The sequence below is a fragment of the Drosophila biarmipes genome, chromosome X, assembly GCF_025231255.1.
Source record: "Drosophila biarmipes strain raj3 chromosome X, RU_DBia_V1.1, whole genome shotgun sequence".
Taxonomy (NCBI): domain Eukaryota; kingdom Metazoa; phylum Arthropoda; class Insecta; order Diptera; family Drosophilidae; genus Drosophila; species Drosophila biarmipes.
This window is the reverse complement of record NC_066611.1, coordinates 8,873,375-8,891,116: the sequence shown is the minus strand read 5'-3', so window position 1 is coordinate 8,891,116 and position 17,742 is coordinate 8,873,375. Positions and strand designations below refer to the sequence as shown.

The 17,742-nt window shown below is 43.2% G+C and overlaps 1 protein-coding gene across 9 annotated transcripts in view; it reads right to left on the bottom strand.

The window, feature by feature from the left end:
• LOC108026293 (potassium voltage-gated channel protein eag) overlaps positions 1 to 17,742 on the bottom strand; it is a 59,197-nt gene that overhangs the window by 2,989 nt on the left and 38,466 nt on the right. For 2 of the 9 annotated variants that reach the window (XM_050887076.1, XM_050887081.1), the window contains exons 5-17: positions 14,162 to 14,274; positions 13,041 to 13,091; positions 10,982 to 11,113; positions 10,072 to 10,184; positions 9,855 to 9,998; positions 7,055 to 7,151; positions 6,650 to 6,996; positions 6,389 to 6,544; positions 6,222 to 6,294; positions 4,774 to 4,973; positions 2,689 to 2,941; positions 1,649 to 2,064; positions 152 to 442 (exon numbers count right to left, since the gene is read on the bottom strand). In XM_050887076.1, coding sequence (XP_050743033.1) covers positions 152 to 442; positions 1,649 to 2,064; positions 2,689 to 2,941; positions 4,774 to 4,973; positions 6,222 to 6,294; positions 6,389 to 6,544; positions 6,650 to 6,996; positions 7,055 to 7,151; positions 9,855 to 9,998; positions 10,072 to 10,184; positions 10,982 to 11,113; positions 13,041 to 13,091; positions 14,162 to 14,274 — 2,386 coding nt within the window. The remainder of the gene's footprint in view (positions 1 to 151; positions 443 to 1,648; positions 2,065 to 2,688; positions 2,942 to 4,773; positions 4,974 to 6,221; positions 6,295 to 6,388; positions 6,545 to 6,649; positions 6,997 to 7,054; positions 7,152 to 9,854; positions 9,999 to 10,071; positions 10,185 to 10,981; positions 11,114 to 13,040; positions 13,092 to 14,161; positions 14,275 to 17,742) is intronic. The other 7 variants (XM_050887078.1, XM_050887083.1, XM_050887088.1 and 4 more) reach the window with 5 other exon arrangements.

Genomic DNA, 17,742 nt, shown 5'->3' with positions numbered 1-17,742 from the left:
CAAGGATTCGGAGAATCCTTATTTCGAAAGTGTGTCGTGTGACCCAGTGTGTTTCTGAGTGTTTGGTGTCCTGCTGATCGCGGATCCCCGATCGCAGATCCCGGCTTTCAGACCCCAGAACCCAGATCCAATTGATTAAGCGTATAATTACTTTGTTGCCTTGTCCACCATTGCTACTCGAAGTACTACTCTGCCGCGCTTGGGCGGTGCTCTCTCGGAGGCTTTCGCGGGCGCTCAAACTTCTCGAGACGGCTACCTTGGCGCTGGTGTCGCTAGCTGAATCGACGCTTGAACTGCCCAGGAGGCGTCCCCACTTGCTGGCCCGTGTACTGCGCGCAGATGGTGGACCCGATGAGGGCGATGGGGATGGCGAGGGCGAGGGCGCCGCGGCGGTGCTGAGGATGCGGGCGTCCTCGGTCAGTGTCAGTTTGGCTGGTAGCTTCTTGTATATGTTGTTGCATTTCACATTGATTTGTTTTTGATTGTCGATGGTCGAATGTTTATAGCATTGGGGGCATTATCGAGCAGTTTACCGAGCAAGCATTATTATCATATCATATCATATCAGGCGTTTTGCGATCACAAAAATGTTTTGGGGGAGAGAGAAGAAAGAGAAGGTGTGGTGGTTTGGGGGGAGGGGTTTTTTTCAGAAGCGCAGGGGTTGCAGGAAATGGGAAATTTCGATTCGGGTGTGGGGGGAAATAATACAGAATTTTCCGTTAGTAATTTTGTTTAATTCGATTTCAATTGTAGTTTAGCCAAATTCACAACATAAAACAAAACAGTCAAAGAATCAAGATCAGGCCAGAAAAGTATGTACAAAGCGATAAGTACAGTTGTGTTGTGGTGGGTGTAGTGATTGAATGGTGGTGAATAGTGAATTGTGGTGAGTTGCGAGTTTGTGAACAGTTATATGCATTATGCGTAAGCATGTTAAAGAAAGACAAAGACAAAGAAAGACACACAACGAGCATAAGTCACTTTGTATACAGTTTGTCGCTTCGAGGGTAAATAACATTAGTAAAGCAATACAACGGTTATTAACTACTGTAAACGGTTAACAGTTAACGGTAAACGGCAATCAGTTGCCCCACCGGTCGTGTTTCAGTGCCCGGGTGTTTCAGTTCGCCTTGGGGCTTGGACTCTGGCTGGAGCTGTGATTGGTGGATTGTGAGGCTGAGGCTTCGAAAGAAACGTTAGTTCGGTTAACGGTGAACAATGCGGCGGAAACGAATGGCAACGGAACGGGTTCGCACCGTGGTGAATTTGAGCCAACGGAAAAGGAACATATAATTGAAACTGCAACGAAAGATGATATGCAGATACCTTCCTGCGGTTGTGCGGTAAGTTTGTAAGGATCTCAAGGCTCTCTTTAGCATTTTTTTTATTTAAATCATACAATTTCTTTGCATTTCATTTTTTGAGACCACCACTTGTATCGCACAGTCGCAAGGAACATGGATCAAACGCACATAGAACTACCCAAAAACACAACAACGAAATATGGTAATGGAACGATAAGTAACAACAACGAAACATCGAAAACAGAACATATAACACGGAAAGCAGAATGCACAACAACAGAGAGACAGAGACAGAGAGAGCGAGAGAGATACCACATGGGGGCATTCCAATCCCAAGGACTCACCTTAGTTCGCTCCACCTCGCCGTCACCCTTCTCGACATCACTTTGGCCGGATCCGCCGACGAGCTCCTTGCTGCCCGCCTGCACCTGCGGAGTTCGACGGAACTTGGAGAAGATCTTCCGGACGAGATGGTCCTGATTCTGGGGCAATTGCGGCTCGTTCTTACGCCGTTCGGCCAATTCTTTTTCGCGCTTCACATCGGCCACCTTGCGAAAAATCAGTCGATGTCTGAGATTGTAGGTGAGCACCAGATTGCGTGCAAAGCTATTCGCAAATGCCGAATAGAAATCGAGGACTTCGAGCAATTTATCACGTTTGATGGCATGCAAATCACAATAGGTCAGAGCGCGCACATTGGCCGCGCTCTGGCCAACGGCCGAGTCCTTCCAGAATTGATCGCCGAAGACGTCGCCCTTGCCTGCAACGAGAGTGTTCTCAGTGTGGAGTGGTGTGGCTCGATAAGGAGCCGCAGACCTAGTGCCCATATCGATTTTCTCTTTTCAATTTTTTTTTTTAACCAATAACGAATATAAAATTGTATTGCAAACTTTAAGATATGAGAGTAATTTAATTATAGACTTTGTTATCTACATAGCTCCCTTTTTATAAATTTGTTATATTTCGAATTTTTGTGAATGAAAACATTATCATAATTATTATGATGTCGATTAAAATACTTACGGTTTCTAAATAGACAAAATGATCAATGATTACGTTTGTTCGTTAATAAAGTAACACAATATTTTCTTGATGAAATCTATTACAATCATGATGTTGCATGTCACATGAGAATATTGGTTATCGAAAAAATCGAAACCATTGTTATCGTTTTACTCCGTTTACCTCTAATGGGAACATTGGAAGTGATAAAGTATTTAAAGGGATGGCATGAAAAGTATTAAAGTTATTTGAAGCTGAGGTTTTACCGGATATTACCGATTGTGCGGGCGTACGTTATCGAAATAATCGAAGCGGATAGTTCTGCGGCTTGTGCTGGGGGAAGTAGGGGGATCGAACCGTGTCGGTAATCCGGGTAACTCACCCAATATTGCCACAACCTCGTCGTCCTGTATCACCTCCAGGCTGCCGGTGACGATGAAGCAGAGGCTATCGATGCTCTCGCCGGTGTGATAGAGCAGATCCCCCGGCGCCGAGTGCGACATCATGAAGTGCATCGCCAGTGCCCGGAGACAACCATCCGAGGCCAGACGAAATGCAGGATGCTCGTTAAATACTTTGCGATTTAGATGAACACATATGTCAGCCTTCATATCTTTCGGACAATAGTTTAGTACCTGCGAATTGTTAACGAGTTGCGAGTGGCGTTTCGATAGGCTTCGATTCGAGGCTAATCGAATCGAAGCGATTGCGATCGAGGTTGGGTGATGGGTTTATCGGCTTTTCGGTAAACCGCTCTCTCTATGGGAACTTGAAAATTGCGGACCACCACGGAGGCTTTCCACCCAGGATCTCAGATCCTCTGGGCGGAATTCTTCAGCTCTAGTGGCTAACGGGACACGCACACACACGCACACATACACTAATACACATACAACATTGAACGAGTGTCAGTGTGTGTGTGTTGTCTGTTTTCCAGTGAAAGTGTGTGATCCTGTGACTGTCTGTGTGTGTATGGTTGTTGTTCTAGTGTTATCGAGTGCTATTTCCGGTTTTCAGGGAAGTAACACCACAGCTTTTGGAGTGTCAAGGACGGGGATGAGGGGTCTCTTAATTGCGGCACAAACTACAGTCAACGAAATAGTTATAAAGGTCAGTTTATTCGGCTCAGGCCGGTTGTAAACTCTGTTTCTGTCTGTGAACCAAACTTGGGTGTATATATATTATCAAATCTTTAAGGCGCAAGCGACCCCAGAGTTGGGCTTTTCTTGGGTTAGGGGCTAAGAGGTGTCTGGGGTTCTAGGGGACGCTGCGCGGTTTGGTTCAGGTTCATCTAAAGGCATGAATTTGACGGACGCTTTTCGTTTTGGCACGGATCTCGCTCGCGGGCAGACACATGGAGAGAATGGAGAGATAGATCATCGATTAGCTGAGTTCTGTTAAAGATGGTTTCGTTAGATGTATAGAGCTTGTAAGGTGATTCCGCATTTTTTTAAGTTTTTCGGTTTCAGTTTCGGTTTTCCAGCCACCCACAGCTTACCTCGGACCCTTCACCTGGACCTTGATCTGTGGGTGGGTTTTGACTTTTCTTGGAGGGGGCTTTTGATCTTAGGCTTAGGGAAATGCGAGTAGCGGCTTCAAAATAATAGGAAAACAAAGCGCAAGAGCAGCGACCAAAGATTCATTGTCGGAGAGTTTAGGAGAGAGAGATAGTACAGGTGTAGTGTGAGGTAGCGAGTAAAGAGTAACGAGTAGAGTGGTGTCTGTAGTAAGGTAAGAGTAAGTGTGGCTGCTTAGGTGTAACTGTGTGTGTCAAGCTGTACTACTAGTGATAAATGACGAAAGCCATTGATTGATGAATAACGAGATAAAAATAATGGGAAAGAATTTACCTTATTTATTACAGAAAAGTCAAATCAAAAAAAAAAATCTCAACTTGTAAGAGTAATATTTTCTCAGAAAAAAAAAATAACCATTAAGAATTGTGAATTAAAAAAAAATATATATATAGGTATGTATATATATATAAAAACGACTAGTGAAACCAAAACCAAAGGAAAAGCAACGATTAGAGAAAATTTCAAATATTTTGAAAGAACCAATTAAGAAACACAATTGAAGAGAAAAAATCACAGATGTGTGAAAGCTAGGAACAGTGATTGATATTCAATGGAAAATTTAGTAGTGAGTTAAGAGTAGCGAGTAAATGTATGTGATGTACGTGTGCGTATGCCGAGTGCATTAGAGATAGTGATAGGCTGAAGTGCGCCAAGCTCTATAGAGAAGCCCGCTATGTACAAACGGAACACAGTTCCAGCGCATTGACTTGATACACAAAAGCGTTAATAAATGAGACACATAAATGGTTGAATGTATCCATATTCCAGCTGAGACAATGCCAAAGTGAATGATTCTGGAAGCGAGAAGCTGGTTTGGCAACGAAAAAGGCTCAAGGCGATTTAGCCTCCCGGGAGATCCTTTGGGAAATGATGTCGCTTCGGGAACTTACCTTCTCGGTGTCCAGGCCCTTGGTCATGGCCCAGGTGGAGACGACATAGTCCATTACTCGCTCACTGAGGGCCTTCGGCACCTCGTGCAGCTTCATGAACTCGCGCACATTGTTCAGCATGTCGTGGTACTTGGCCGTGGCCGAGGTCATCTGCTGGATGATGGTGGTCACGTGGCCAAAGATCGTGGCATACAGCAGAGCTATATATATAGAGAGAAAGGTGATGAGACGGACAGATTAAGCAACGGCGGTGCACACAGAGTTGAAGTTCGTAGTCTTGGGAGTTCCATTCAAAGCAAACTTTACACGATCAGCTAGATAACACTTGAGATGTGTGAGAGTGCACAGAGAAGAAATTACCATACCTAAGAATTTTATTTGTCGATCTTGAATAACTAAATCAATGAAACGAATATTACGATAGATAAAATCAAAAAATGTAAACTATCCATTGCTGTTAATGATCAACAATCTAAAATACTTAGGACCTTTTCGATATTTTTTCTCTGCATGTAGGTGAAGTGTGCGTGTGATGTGTGTGAAATAGACAGTTATTGGGTGTGTGTTATCAGTATTTGCTGATTCTACGCGCTGTGGAAGAAGAGACGCACAGGTGCGCGGCTAGAACAGTAATAAATGCCACAGATTGGACGAGCACAGTAAGACGGAGACAGAAAGATGGATTTTTGTGGAAGGTGGCATGTGGGAGCGTGAGGGCGAGTGACATGAACGAGAAGCCGCGCAGGATCAGCTTTTCCTTGGTGTTTGTTTTCCGCTTTCGGTGGAGTGCTGATCATGCGCAGTTTTCGAGAGACACTCTTGTCTGATTTGATTCGGCATAATGTACAGTACAGCAGAATACGTACGCGTTACAAATAACGAGTTACATATAGAAATTAACGGGTAACGAAATGCGAAAAACGAGTTATTACCAACGAGTTAGGAACAACGAGTTACTACTACAGAGTAACGAGTTTCGTATTACGAGTTACGGATCATGCGTTACGATTACCGATTTACGAATAACGAGTAACGAGTTACGAGTTACGGACATCGAGTAGAGAGGAATACACAATGCAACTCACACATGGCCACGAATTGTGCAACTAGATGACGACGGAGCAGAAGAAGGGTGGAGAAAGACTTTTAAGACTTGACTCTGGCTGCGATCAATCAATGATTGACGTTGTGAGAATGCGAGTGAGTTGCTCTACTTGGACATGGACAAATGGACATGGGCTACGGATCGTAATGAGGCTCTACACCAAATAACTGGAGCGATTTATTAGTTCTAGCGGCGCAAGCGGATGGCCTAGCTTTCAAATGGTATCGGAATCGAGATCGAAAACGATATCGAGAGATCGGAACCGGAATTCAAAAGCGTGACGCGTGTGCGGGGATATCAAGAAACTTGGACGCGGCAACGGAACGTGTTAAGGACACAGCACCTGCAATGATCATCATGCAGATGGTGAACACCTTCTCGTTGTCTGTCTCCGCGGCGACATTGCCGAAGCCCACCTGCAAGAAAGAGAACAATCAAATGGGGGAATAGAATGATAAGCCAAGAGTTATTTAGTTTTGAGGAAAGGCCCCCACAGCCACACACACTTACCGATGTCATGCAGGTCATGGTGAAATATAGGGCCGTCACGTACATACTTTTCCGTGACGGCCCATTGACCAATTCCGGCCCAGTGTCATTGCTCCATATATACGAGTACGGCGATTGGGTGACGTTCGCCAGCTTCCACAGCCAGCTGTATTGGATCTACAAGGGATCACAGGGGATTAGTGAGTGATTTAGAAGGGCAGTTCATTCGAAAACATTTTGAAAGGGTCACAAGGCCCAACACTTTCCCAATCCCAGGCTTACCCCATTATCCGCATCGCTGCGACCGATCGAGTACCATATGCAGGCCAGCCAGTGGGCCACCAGCATGTAGAAGCAGAGCAGCAGGATGAGCATGGCCGCCCCGTACTCCAGGTAGCGGTCCAGCTTCCGCACCACCCTCCCCAGGCGCAGCAGGCGGACGACCTTGAGGGCACTGAACAGCGAACCGATGCCGTCCTCGTCGCGATCGAACGCGTTGAACACGTCGTACGGCAGGCAGCTCAGCAGGTCGATGATGAACCACGACTTCAGGTAGTTCATCCGGATAACTTTCGGGTCGCTGACCACCTCGCCGCCAGGACCCACGAAGGTTGTGTGGAAGTTTAAAACTGTTTCAAAGAGCATGGGTTAGTCAAAGATGGGAGGGTGTGTGAGGAGGGTACCCACCAATATCTATAAAGAATATTACATCGACAATTGAATCGACCACGAGCAGGGAAACATCCTCTGAGGTTTTGTTTTTAAACGCTACATTGTATGGCACCTGAAAGGTAATTAGTATGGGGCTTAGTTAAATTATTAATTCCTATAGCTATGAAAAAATGTCATGGCAACGGGGCGTATGATTGATAAACCAACCGTACATGGGATTTAATAATATTACTCATACGACCTGTAATGCAAAGAATAATTTATTTAATCTTGATATAAAACGAATTCTTTTTTAGTAATATATTTCCAAAATGTTGTAAACCAATAAAAATCTTTATAAATTAGGGTTCTTTAATGAAAATCACCCGTAAAAAAAGGAGTACATCTAAAGGACATGCCCAACATATGTCTATTTCTTGGCACAGAAAAAGCAAAGCACCTGGGAAATGAGAAATAGCTGCCAGGAGATATGTGAAACGAATGATCTGTCAGTCCATGAGTTACAGGTGCGGCTCCCACTTCCATTTCCCTTCCACCCGAGCAACAGTTGGTCTTGCCGCCCCGCCCTCCCCTTCTGCTGTTGTCTTAACTGTTGCCCAAAGTGGCAGTTACAAGCCTCTTAACGTGGCTCGTCTTGGCCTGGTCGGAGGTTGGATTACAAGCCACGAATGCCGCTGCTTATGTCCTGTCAAGCCCGTCTCCCTGGCACCCCGCCACCGTCGAGCATATTAATTTAAGCACATAAAACATAAGCCGCCCTCTTTGAGGCGGCGGGAGGAGAGCAAGGATGATGATGATGAGGTGGAAGGACTCGCCGTCTGAGCAGCCACTTGGTCATGTAAATGTGTGCACTTGTCTGTCCCCCTGCCCCAGCAGCCCGTCCTCCGCGCCGGCTTTGTCTGGCTGGGAACCAACATTAATGTCTGCCAGAGGGTCGTTATCTGAACTCTTCACTCGAGCTCGAGCTCGAGCCCTTTCCGATCCGATTCGAGGGTATTTGCCCAATTAGAGGCCGTGCACTCAGCGTACGGTGTACACACACCTGAGGCCTGACTTTGTGAAAGGCATATCATTGTTACATGCATTACCTCCTATTTTGTCATCTTAAATGATCTATTTCGCTATGGTTATTACCATCATCAAGTTAGATCACATTTTTATTTCGTTTTCTAGTCTGAACGTTAAATTTGAAGTGGAAATTTAACCTGCTGTTAATTAAAAGTAAGTTTTAAGCCAACTGTTAACAAAAATATATTTTTCAACGCCTGTTAACTAAAATTAGGCTTTAACCAGCTGTTTAATGAAATTAATTTGGAAACCTCTTGATTACTAAAGTTAGGCTTTAACCAGATGTTAACTAACATTTGGTTTTTAACCTGATGCTAACTAAAATCATGTATTATATCTGCTGTTAAATATAATTGCGCTTTAAACATGCTGTTACCATAAGCCTGGTTTTAGGCCGGCTGTTAACTTAAATTAGCTTTTAAACCTGCTGTTAACTAAAATATAATTTAAACCTCAATTAATTAACATTTCTTTGTAATTTAAAATTTAAATGTTTTTAAAGATCCCCATAGATTATTAGCTTGGAGGGCCAACACCCAAAAACTGCAAATCTAATCGACCATTTCTCTTCATCAGTTAAAAAGCACTTTAAACTTATAGTTCTCCTTTTGCCTTAAAAGCTAGTCGGCAATAATTACATTTTAAACTTTTGTTGACTCTGCAAAAGGCACTTACAGTGATTGAAAAAAGATTTTGGCCCTCCTTTGGCTTCAGCCTTACTCAAAAACCCTTTGCCCACCTGGTTAAAATATCACTTAACTTCCCGGCTTTTTTGTGTGCAATTTGTATCTGGCGTAGACCACAGACAAAGTTTTGATTTGTCGCTGGCTATACATTTATCCAAAAGTTGCGACAGCCACAACAACAAGCAGGGAAGCAAAATATAGAACCACCCAGGGACAAACAACTAGTGCCGCAAAATGTCATTAAACAATAAGTAAACGAAAAGTGTGCAACATGGCAACCGAAACAAGGACCTAACAAGGAATTGCAACTTTCGGATACGCAGTACGGGTATTTCGGATAAGGGTGGGGTGGCGAGGAGCCCCCTATTCGGAGCCCCGAGCCCAGAACCCACACGTGTGCGGATGCCAACTTATGCTGAGCGCAATTTAAGCGAAAATGTTAACATCTTGTTGACGGAAATAGACACAATTCGAGCAGACAGACGACATCGGCTTATGAAAAGGCATCGCAAGCGGCTTTGTGGCAATCTGAATGTGGATGTGGGTGCGTCAGGTGGCATCGCAGCCCCTCCCCGATAATCCCATTCCTGGAAAACCCTTACCCAGCCCGGCACCTGTCCCCGAAAACCAGGGCGAGTCGTAAAACATTTCACAGTTGTTGTTGGACAGGATGTCTGATGGTTAAATAAAATATCTGAAGCAGTATGAATTGGCTTATCAATGGAAATACCTCAGAATGTTGCCCTAATGTGGAGCAGTAAGATGAATGTTAATTAGGAACCCCAAGCTATCAAATAAACAACGTCAAAATTATTAAAAGGGAAAGTACGTAATAATATGTTTAAAATAGCATTAAATAAATTTATGGATACTTTAAGGCGTAGATAATTTTTAAAATAATACATTTTTATTTGCCTAAAATGAAACACTTAAAAACTGTCGAAAAGTATGCAATGAAAAAGAAGGATTGGTTGTACGCATTCAACATAATTTGTTGCCTACTTTTAGGTACTTTTATAAGTGATTTTAAAAATGTGATTTGACAGCATTTCATCACTCACCATGATGGCTGTATAAAATGTTAAACACAATATCACCCAGTCCCAAATTGCTTTAAATGCACAATAATGCAGAAGTATGTGTGGCGGCGTTTTGGGGGCTTCCTGTCGGTACTGTGGCATGATATCCGCGCTCAGCGACATCATCTGAAAAAGATTAATATATTATAATGTAATATAATGTCAAGATATACGACTCCGACTACGAGTCCGGACTCACATGCGCCAGGTTGGACTGCTTCGTGGGATCCTTCAGCGTGGGCAGATGGGCGCTGAACTGGCGACTGCGGGTCACCGATCGTGCCAATTTGGCGAACTTCGAGAGACCTAAAACTGGCAAGAATAGATTAACCGCTACGAGGTGGGTACACGCACACAAACACCGATGAAACAGTGCATCGAAAGAGTATACAGAGCACAGCGAGCACAGAAGGATGATAAACACAAAGGAGTCACAGATATGAGTGGTGTTTTGTTTAAAGTACAGATACAGATACATAGTGTTGGCGCATCGAATTGGGTTTGTTTTGTTTGTTTGGGGTTTCGTTTTGTTGGTTTTCAATTTGTTCAAGCGTATTTACAGGTGGGTGTGATTGTGGGTGCGAGTGTGATTGTGTGTGTAGACATGGAAAGAGAGAGCAGATAAGAAGAGTAGTGAGGTGGAAAGAGACGTAGACGTAGAGAGGTGCAAAAAGTGCGCATGGAGCACGGTTGCCACAACTGATTTTAAGGCTCTTGGCAGATTTCGTGTAAATTTAAAAATTATACATTTCATTTCTCTCAATAACAAAGAAACTGACAAATAATCCTTTAAAAGAAATGAAAAGGGAGAAGAGAAGAGCCACACAAGTAGAGTATTGAAAGCACTTTAAAGTGTAATGTAAGCTGTCTAAAAGTATGCTATAAAATATTTTAAGCTCAGAAAGATGACTGTTATTTGTTTACAGCATACTTTTAGACACCCAAGCAAAAGAATTACAAGTGAATACAAAGCCCTAGTGGTATAATTTTTCAAATTAGCATATTTATAGAAATAAAAGTTAACGAAATAAATTGTTTAATGGCTTATTATCAGTCGGCAAACCGTGAACCATGGGTAATTAGCGAAAAACAGCGGAGCGGTCACTTACCTCCCTTGGTGTCCTCGCTGTCGATGGGCTGCTTGAGGGCCGTGATGTCCCGGAAGGTCAGCAGGAAGAGCACCACCAGGTCGCGTTCGTTCCGGATGGGGGCGACCTGTAGCAGCAGCCATAGCGGCGTTTCTGCGGGATGGGTGGGCGGAATTAATAACAATTATAGCTAAGTGCGGCCCGAAGAGCCGGTGAAGGGGGGGCCAGGGGCACAAACGCCAGTTCAGTTCAGTTCAGCTCGTTCGGTTCGTTTGTATGGATAGATAATCCCGCTCGCACTGCCATTCGCATTCGAGTCACGACCAGACAGAGGCAGAAGCAGCGGGGGCGCAGACATTTCATTGGATTGCAATTATTGATATGGAATGCTGGATAATGGATGCTGGATTCTGGCTGCTCGACGCTCGCTGCTCTATCTGCAGCCAGACAATGGCCGGCATGTAAATCGCGCGGCGTACAGTGCGCCCCAGGTGTGTGCAACAGCTGAAACTGTTTGCTCTGCGTCTGTCCGCTTGAATAGTTCAGTGAGTGCAGCGATTGTCAAAGCAATCAATGAGCTCTCCAATGTAAATTTACGCATTAAAGTCGCAGTTCAAATGGGTGGAGCAGCTTTTATAAGCACAGTTTTGGGACCAAAGATAGAGATTAAAGGGGCCTAAAGGACATCTAAAGGGTGTTAACTTGAATTTTGTATTTATTTATTTTTTCGTAGGTGACGTTAAGTTCCTATAACCTATGTATGTTTTTTTGCAGCTACTAAGGTCTTAAATTAAATTTTAATAGTGTGTAAAATTTGTTTTTGATTATATCTCTTATTATTTTTAAGATTTTTTTTGTTAGTATCATAAGTATAGATATTTATTAAGGGGAACCTTGACCAGTAAGTTAGTTTTTGATTTTATCTTTTATTTTTTCAAAAAACCTTGGCCAGTAAGTTAATTTCTAATTGTGTCCCTTTTTGTTTTCAAGGTTTTTATCTTTGGAGCATAAATTTAAATATTAACCAAATGGAATTTTGACCATTAAGTAGGTTTTTGATTTTTTTGTTTTCATGATTTTTTTCCTTTGGATCGTAAATATAATTATTTAACAAATGGAACCTGGGCTTTGGTTTTTGATTTTATCTCTTACTATTTTTAAGATTTTTTATCTTTAGATCATAAATAAAAATATTTATCAAGGGGAACCTTAGCTAGTAAGTTAGTTCTGATTTTATCTCTTATTGTTTTTATGATTATTTCTCTTTGGATCATAAATATAAATAGTTATTGGGTGAAACCCTGGCCAGTAAGTTAGTTTTTGATTTTATCTCTTATTGTTTTTACGATTTTCTCTCTTTGGATCATTAATATAAATATTTATTGGTTTGAACCTTGCCCGGTAAGTTACTTTTAATTGTTTGGGACTCTGTAATTTTGCTCACGTACTGCTAACGAGCGTAATCGCAGTTGAGTTTTCACGGGACAAGGACTTCTCCCCTCTTCCGCTCCGATTGTGCGTGGGTTTGCATTCGATGGCATAATTATTCACTAATTGCAAGCACAATTTGCTACTTCCGTTTCCGGTGAATGTTTGTGTGCGGTCGTTGTTTCGGCCGCTGCACCTATTTCTATTTGAATTCCAGAGCCGGAATCGATGCGAACTGACTAGATTAATTGGCTCTGGCCAATGTGTGTGGGCCCCTGGCCATAGCCCGTCGCCGGGGGACACCTGTCAGTGTTGGATTTGCCAGAGATTCGGCCATTGTTTCTTTTTCCTTGGCCCCAATTCGATTTGGAATCGAAGCAAATATTTTGCCGGCCAATTGCAATTTCAATCTCAATCGGATCGAGCTTCGCCAGCTGCTGCACTTACTCATATTTCAATTGATTTATGCTTATTTAATGCACCGCCCCCCACCCCCAATGGCCCTCGACCTCTGACCGCACATGCAACAGGATGCAGGATGTGGGTTTATATTGCTGCGGGCAGCCTGCCAAGACGTGGGTCGGGAAAATTGCCCGGGAGAAACGCGGAAAACGCCCCCAGGTGCAGGGGAACCCCCCGATTTTGAAAATACCTTGGGTTTGTGCCTTGCCAAACTGCGAGAGGGCGCAGCCACACTGCAAATCTGAAAATTGATACTCGAAGGCGTTAATTCGTGAGCTCGACACCCGAAGATCTGGCCATACTCGCTGGGGAGCTGGGTAGCTGGGGAGTCGCTGGGTGGGCTGGGAAGCTGCGGGGCTGTGGGGCGACTCGATTCCACTTGATTTGGCCGGGATTGGATGGATGTGGCACTACTACAGGTGTCTGGGCGGGCAGCTGGCAGCTTGATTGATGGGCCTCACTCAAAAGTGCCGGCGGCCTGCCATCGCAGCCCCAATTTGTTGGCATTATTGGGTGGCGGGTGGCGGGTGGCAGGTGGGCCGAATGGAAAATGGAAGGGGTTGCGTTCTGGCGAATAGAATTCAAGGGGACCGAGACGGGGGGCGGGGCGGCTTGGGAATGAATTATGAAAGGTTCGGAGTCAGGAATTCACGAAATGAACAATTTACAATGGGCACAGCTCGAGCATAAAGCCAAATAGCCTACAGTCCTGGCTGAAAGATTAATTCGGGTCCCTGAATGCGTAATAATTTCCAAATACAATTTCGATTCAACAGAGCTATTACCAGTAATACCTTGAGTGGTTTATCAGTAAAGGGGGTTTCGATTGGTAAGATTCTGACAGCCAGTAACAAACTAATATAGAGGCTTTTGTTTCATAAGTTCTTATAAAGTTGTTTGTAAGGAGTGTCTTTATTTTTAATTTTGAATTTATTTATTTAAAAAAGGTCTAGGGTCTTTAGATTAAAGAGTTATACATTTAAGTATTAAATACTGCTTAGATTGGCATGATTTTTTTAAAGAAATACTATTGGTTGTTTAAAAGCAAGGCAAGCTTCAAAGACCCTAGCTCTTTTGTACTTCTTCTAAGCTCTAAGATACTTCAATTTTATTATGCAGAGGGATTCTAATAATATGTTTTATTAAAAAACGCCCATATTCCCATAACTTTATGAAAGGGGCTAACAGATTTAAGGCAAAGCGGTATGACTTTGATTTGGGTCTCGGAATAAGCTGGCCAGTGGCCATTGGGCACGGGCAATTTAGCCAACGGGGAACGGGGTCAGGGGCACGGCCCAGGGGCATACTCACTGTTCTTCTTGTAGAGCAAAATCTCGAACTGATCCTGCTGCTGGTTCTCCAGCGTGTACTCCAGCCGTCCCACCGTCTCCTTGTCTGTCAGCTCGCCATACATGAAGCCGCATCTGCAGGATTGCCAAGGATGTGGTTGCGGAGATGCCGGAAAGATAGAAAGAGATGCGGAGAACAGACGAGGTATTATTCTTGGTTAGCCTTACATCGGTTGCATGCCGCACACCCATATGAACAGAAACACACGCTCGCACACATGGACGCCGAGGCAAACACATGCAGCGGAAAATGGGAAAACAGAAAGCGTTCCAATTCGAGGAAAACATGCCGAACAAAACAAGATTGATGCACCTGGGGCCCACCGGGAAAAAATGCGGCGAAGCCCCACTGCACACGGCAAAAGGCATTAAACAAATATCAATTTAATGCACCGCTGCTCAACCGATGTGCTATATATACCATATAATATTGTATTATGGCTTGGGGCTCGGGTCAACATAATATGCATTATACAGTATTGATTGGCAATGGCGATGGGGTCAACTTAATAAATATTACATGCTGGTGTGCTTATTTCTATACAGTATTTAGTCACCAAACTACCCCCAATATTATCACAGTGTGGCCTGGATTATTGAAATCAAAAACTGTATGCGGTAATTTGATATTCCCGACACACGAGCGCCGGGCCCTTGCCAACGAAAAGTTGGAAAACAATCAGCTCGGGGGGCTTGCCTTATGCACATAGCTCGGTTTACTTTGTTAAATTTATTATTTTTCGTTCATTTCCCATCGAAGACTAAATAATAAATGATCGAGTTTCTGGGTTAAAGGGGGCCTAAACTTTTGGTGCCTCCGCTGATTATATATTTACTTGGTAAAGTCAACTGAAATCGGGACAAGGGAACCACTTGCAGTGCCGCACAAAAGTGTTGCATACTTCTGGGCCAGCCTCGATGACGTCAGCGGCGAACCGAAGGAAAACGAGAACGCAAACGAAGGAGAAATGGGCGGAGGGGCGGCAAAAGAAAGGGGGGGGGGATGGTCGGAAGTGGAGGAGCAGTAGTTAATTTCTGTTGTGTTGCTTTATCCGTGGCCCGAACAAAAGTTCAACAAACTATGTATGCTCCAGCGAAACGGCGACGTCACGGGTCGCCTTTGTTTGTATGGGTGAGCGAGTGTGTGAGTGTGCGAGTGTGTGCTTGGAGCTCACACACACAGGGGCAAAAAACGAAATTGGGTTACAAAGCAAACAAAAAACAGGTCCTGGATTCGGGGATAGGGCCATAGATACATGTAGATAGGGATACGGATGCACAAAGTGTTTATGTGCTCGTGGCTGGCGCACAGCGAGAGCCCTCGACAGGCACTCGAAATTCTATTATTTTTTAGGGGGTCCAACGAAAAGCACTCTGAGAAAATCCCTTACACAATCCGAGTTACATATGTATAAGGGAGCACCACAAACAAAGGGGGCTACCAGCTTATAATGGAGATTTCGAAACAATTTTGAAGGGGATTATTACTTTTATCGGATGTTCGAAAGAAAATATGTTTTTGGAGAAAAGGGTTTATGTTTTAAATTTGTTAAATTGGATATTTAATTTTAAAACACGTTGTATATTTAACGCATTCTTTTAGAAAATGTTTAAGGATTATGAAGACCTGTTCACACAGAGATTAAAATTTTTAACCTAACTCTCTAATAGTTATGAATTTTAAACTCCCTTTTTATATAAGGGAAAGGACATTAAAAATATGTTAACTTGGATATTTTATTTTAAGGCCCTTTTTATATTTTAATGAATCTATTAGTAAATGATTAATGATTACTGTTAAGGCCTGTTCACACCTCTTCGCTTACGTTATATCATCGGGTTTCTGATAGTTAGGAATTTTAAATTCCGTTTTTATATAAGGAAAAGGACATTCAAATATGTTAAATGACTTATTTTATTTTAAGCCCCATTTTACTTAATTTATTAGAAAATGTTTAAGATAATTAAGGCCTGTTCACACAGTAATTTAAATTTTACACAACGTCGAATACGTTACTTAATTTCTGATAGTTAAGAGTTTTAAATATTAAAGGACCTAAAAGTTGAGAATCTCTGATCTTAAGGATATTATCAATAGATCTCTTCAAATATCCTCTTTAAGGAACTTTTACCGTCAAGGGGGCTAGAGAAATATAAAAGGCGTTTGGAGTTTTCCCGAAAATGTTGCATTGAAGCGAATGCCGAGTGAAAATCAAACGTTTCCTTGGCTTTTTTTGCATTCCTTTTCCCTTTTCCTTTCCTTTTTTCGGCTGGTCAATGTTTTCTTGTTGCCTTTGGCCGTCATTCTCCTTGTCTCTCCTTTTTTGGCCCTGTTCACACGCGACCAGAAAACAGAAACAAACAAGGAGAAGGACAACAACAAAAGTGGGTCACAGCGACAAGGCGGCGGAGGGAAAGAGACGGATGCATGGGCCCAGAGAGAGACGGCGATGGCGTGCACGGTGGCGGAGGGAAAGGGACGGCGCATCGCTGGCTAAACGGCAGATTGGCATTAAAAACTTGTATTTTTTCCACCTGGGGAGTTCAGCCGCTGATGCTGCAGGTGAGTTGCCCAACCGTATCCCTATTCTTTTTAGGGCCGCTTTTTTGGCCCGCAAATTACAGGCGATTCTCGGGAGAATCATTGGATACGCTGGCCTCTGGGCCGGCGCTTGTTGATTTATGAGGCTGGTGGGCGAAAGAGACGGGCGGCGGGCGGGCGAAAGAGAGGGAAAATGAAAAAGAATTTCACAAAAAAGGGCCAGGGACCGAGTTCACGACCATCGAAAGTCCTGGCCGAGTTAAGGCAAACAAATGCAGTTAACACTTGTGCAGATGCTATCTCCCTCTCCCTCTCTCCCTTCGCTACCCGTCTCTTTTTCGCCCACTCGCCATCTCTCTCGCGCACCAGCCATCACATCAATTCACCAAAGGTTTGCATAGAAAATTTGTTTGGCCAGGACCACCGGCTGGCAATTTGCAACAGAGTTACGGGAAATGGAAACGCAAAACGGCAGGCACAAAAGAAAAACTGGTTGGGGAGGAAAATAGACGAATTTCCCGCGGAAAAATTAAACCAACTTCCCAGGGGGATGCAGCTGCCTTAACATTTTCGGGCAATTATCCCAGCGGCATGTCGATGTAAATATTTATTATGAGTGTTAGAGATGCAGGCGTGAAACATTTTATAATATTTGGTCTCTGGTTTTGTGTTACTTAGTGAAGAATAGCCAATAAAAATATGATTAGTGTATTATATAACTTTAGTATGAAATACTTGTATATATTTATGTATTTTCCCATAAAAAGTGGCTTCAGTTGTTTAAGTCAGCAGTCGTAGCTTGCAAATTGTGCGAAATTGCTCTGCCCATTCGCTGCCGCCACATAAACAGTGTAAAATAGTGGTGGGCTGTCATGTTTTTTTTATTTCTTATATATGACATAAATAAATTTTAAAAAATTTTTTAAATTTGTTTTTTAATTATAAAACCCTAAAATATTTTCACGGTTGCATCTCTATCATATTTCCCCTTTACGTGCTGC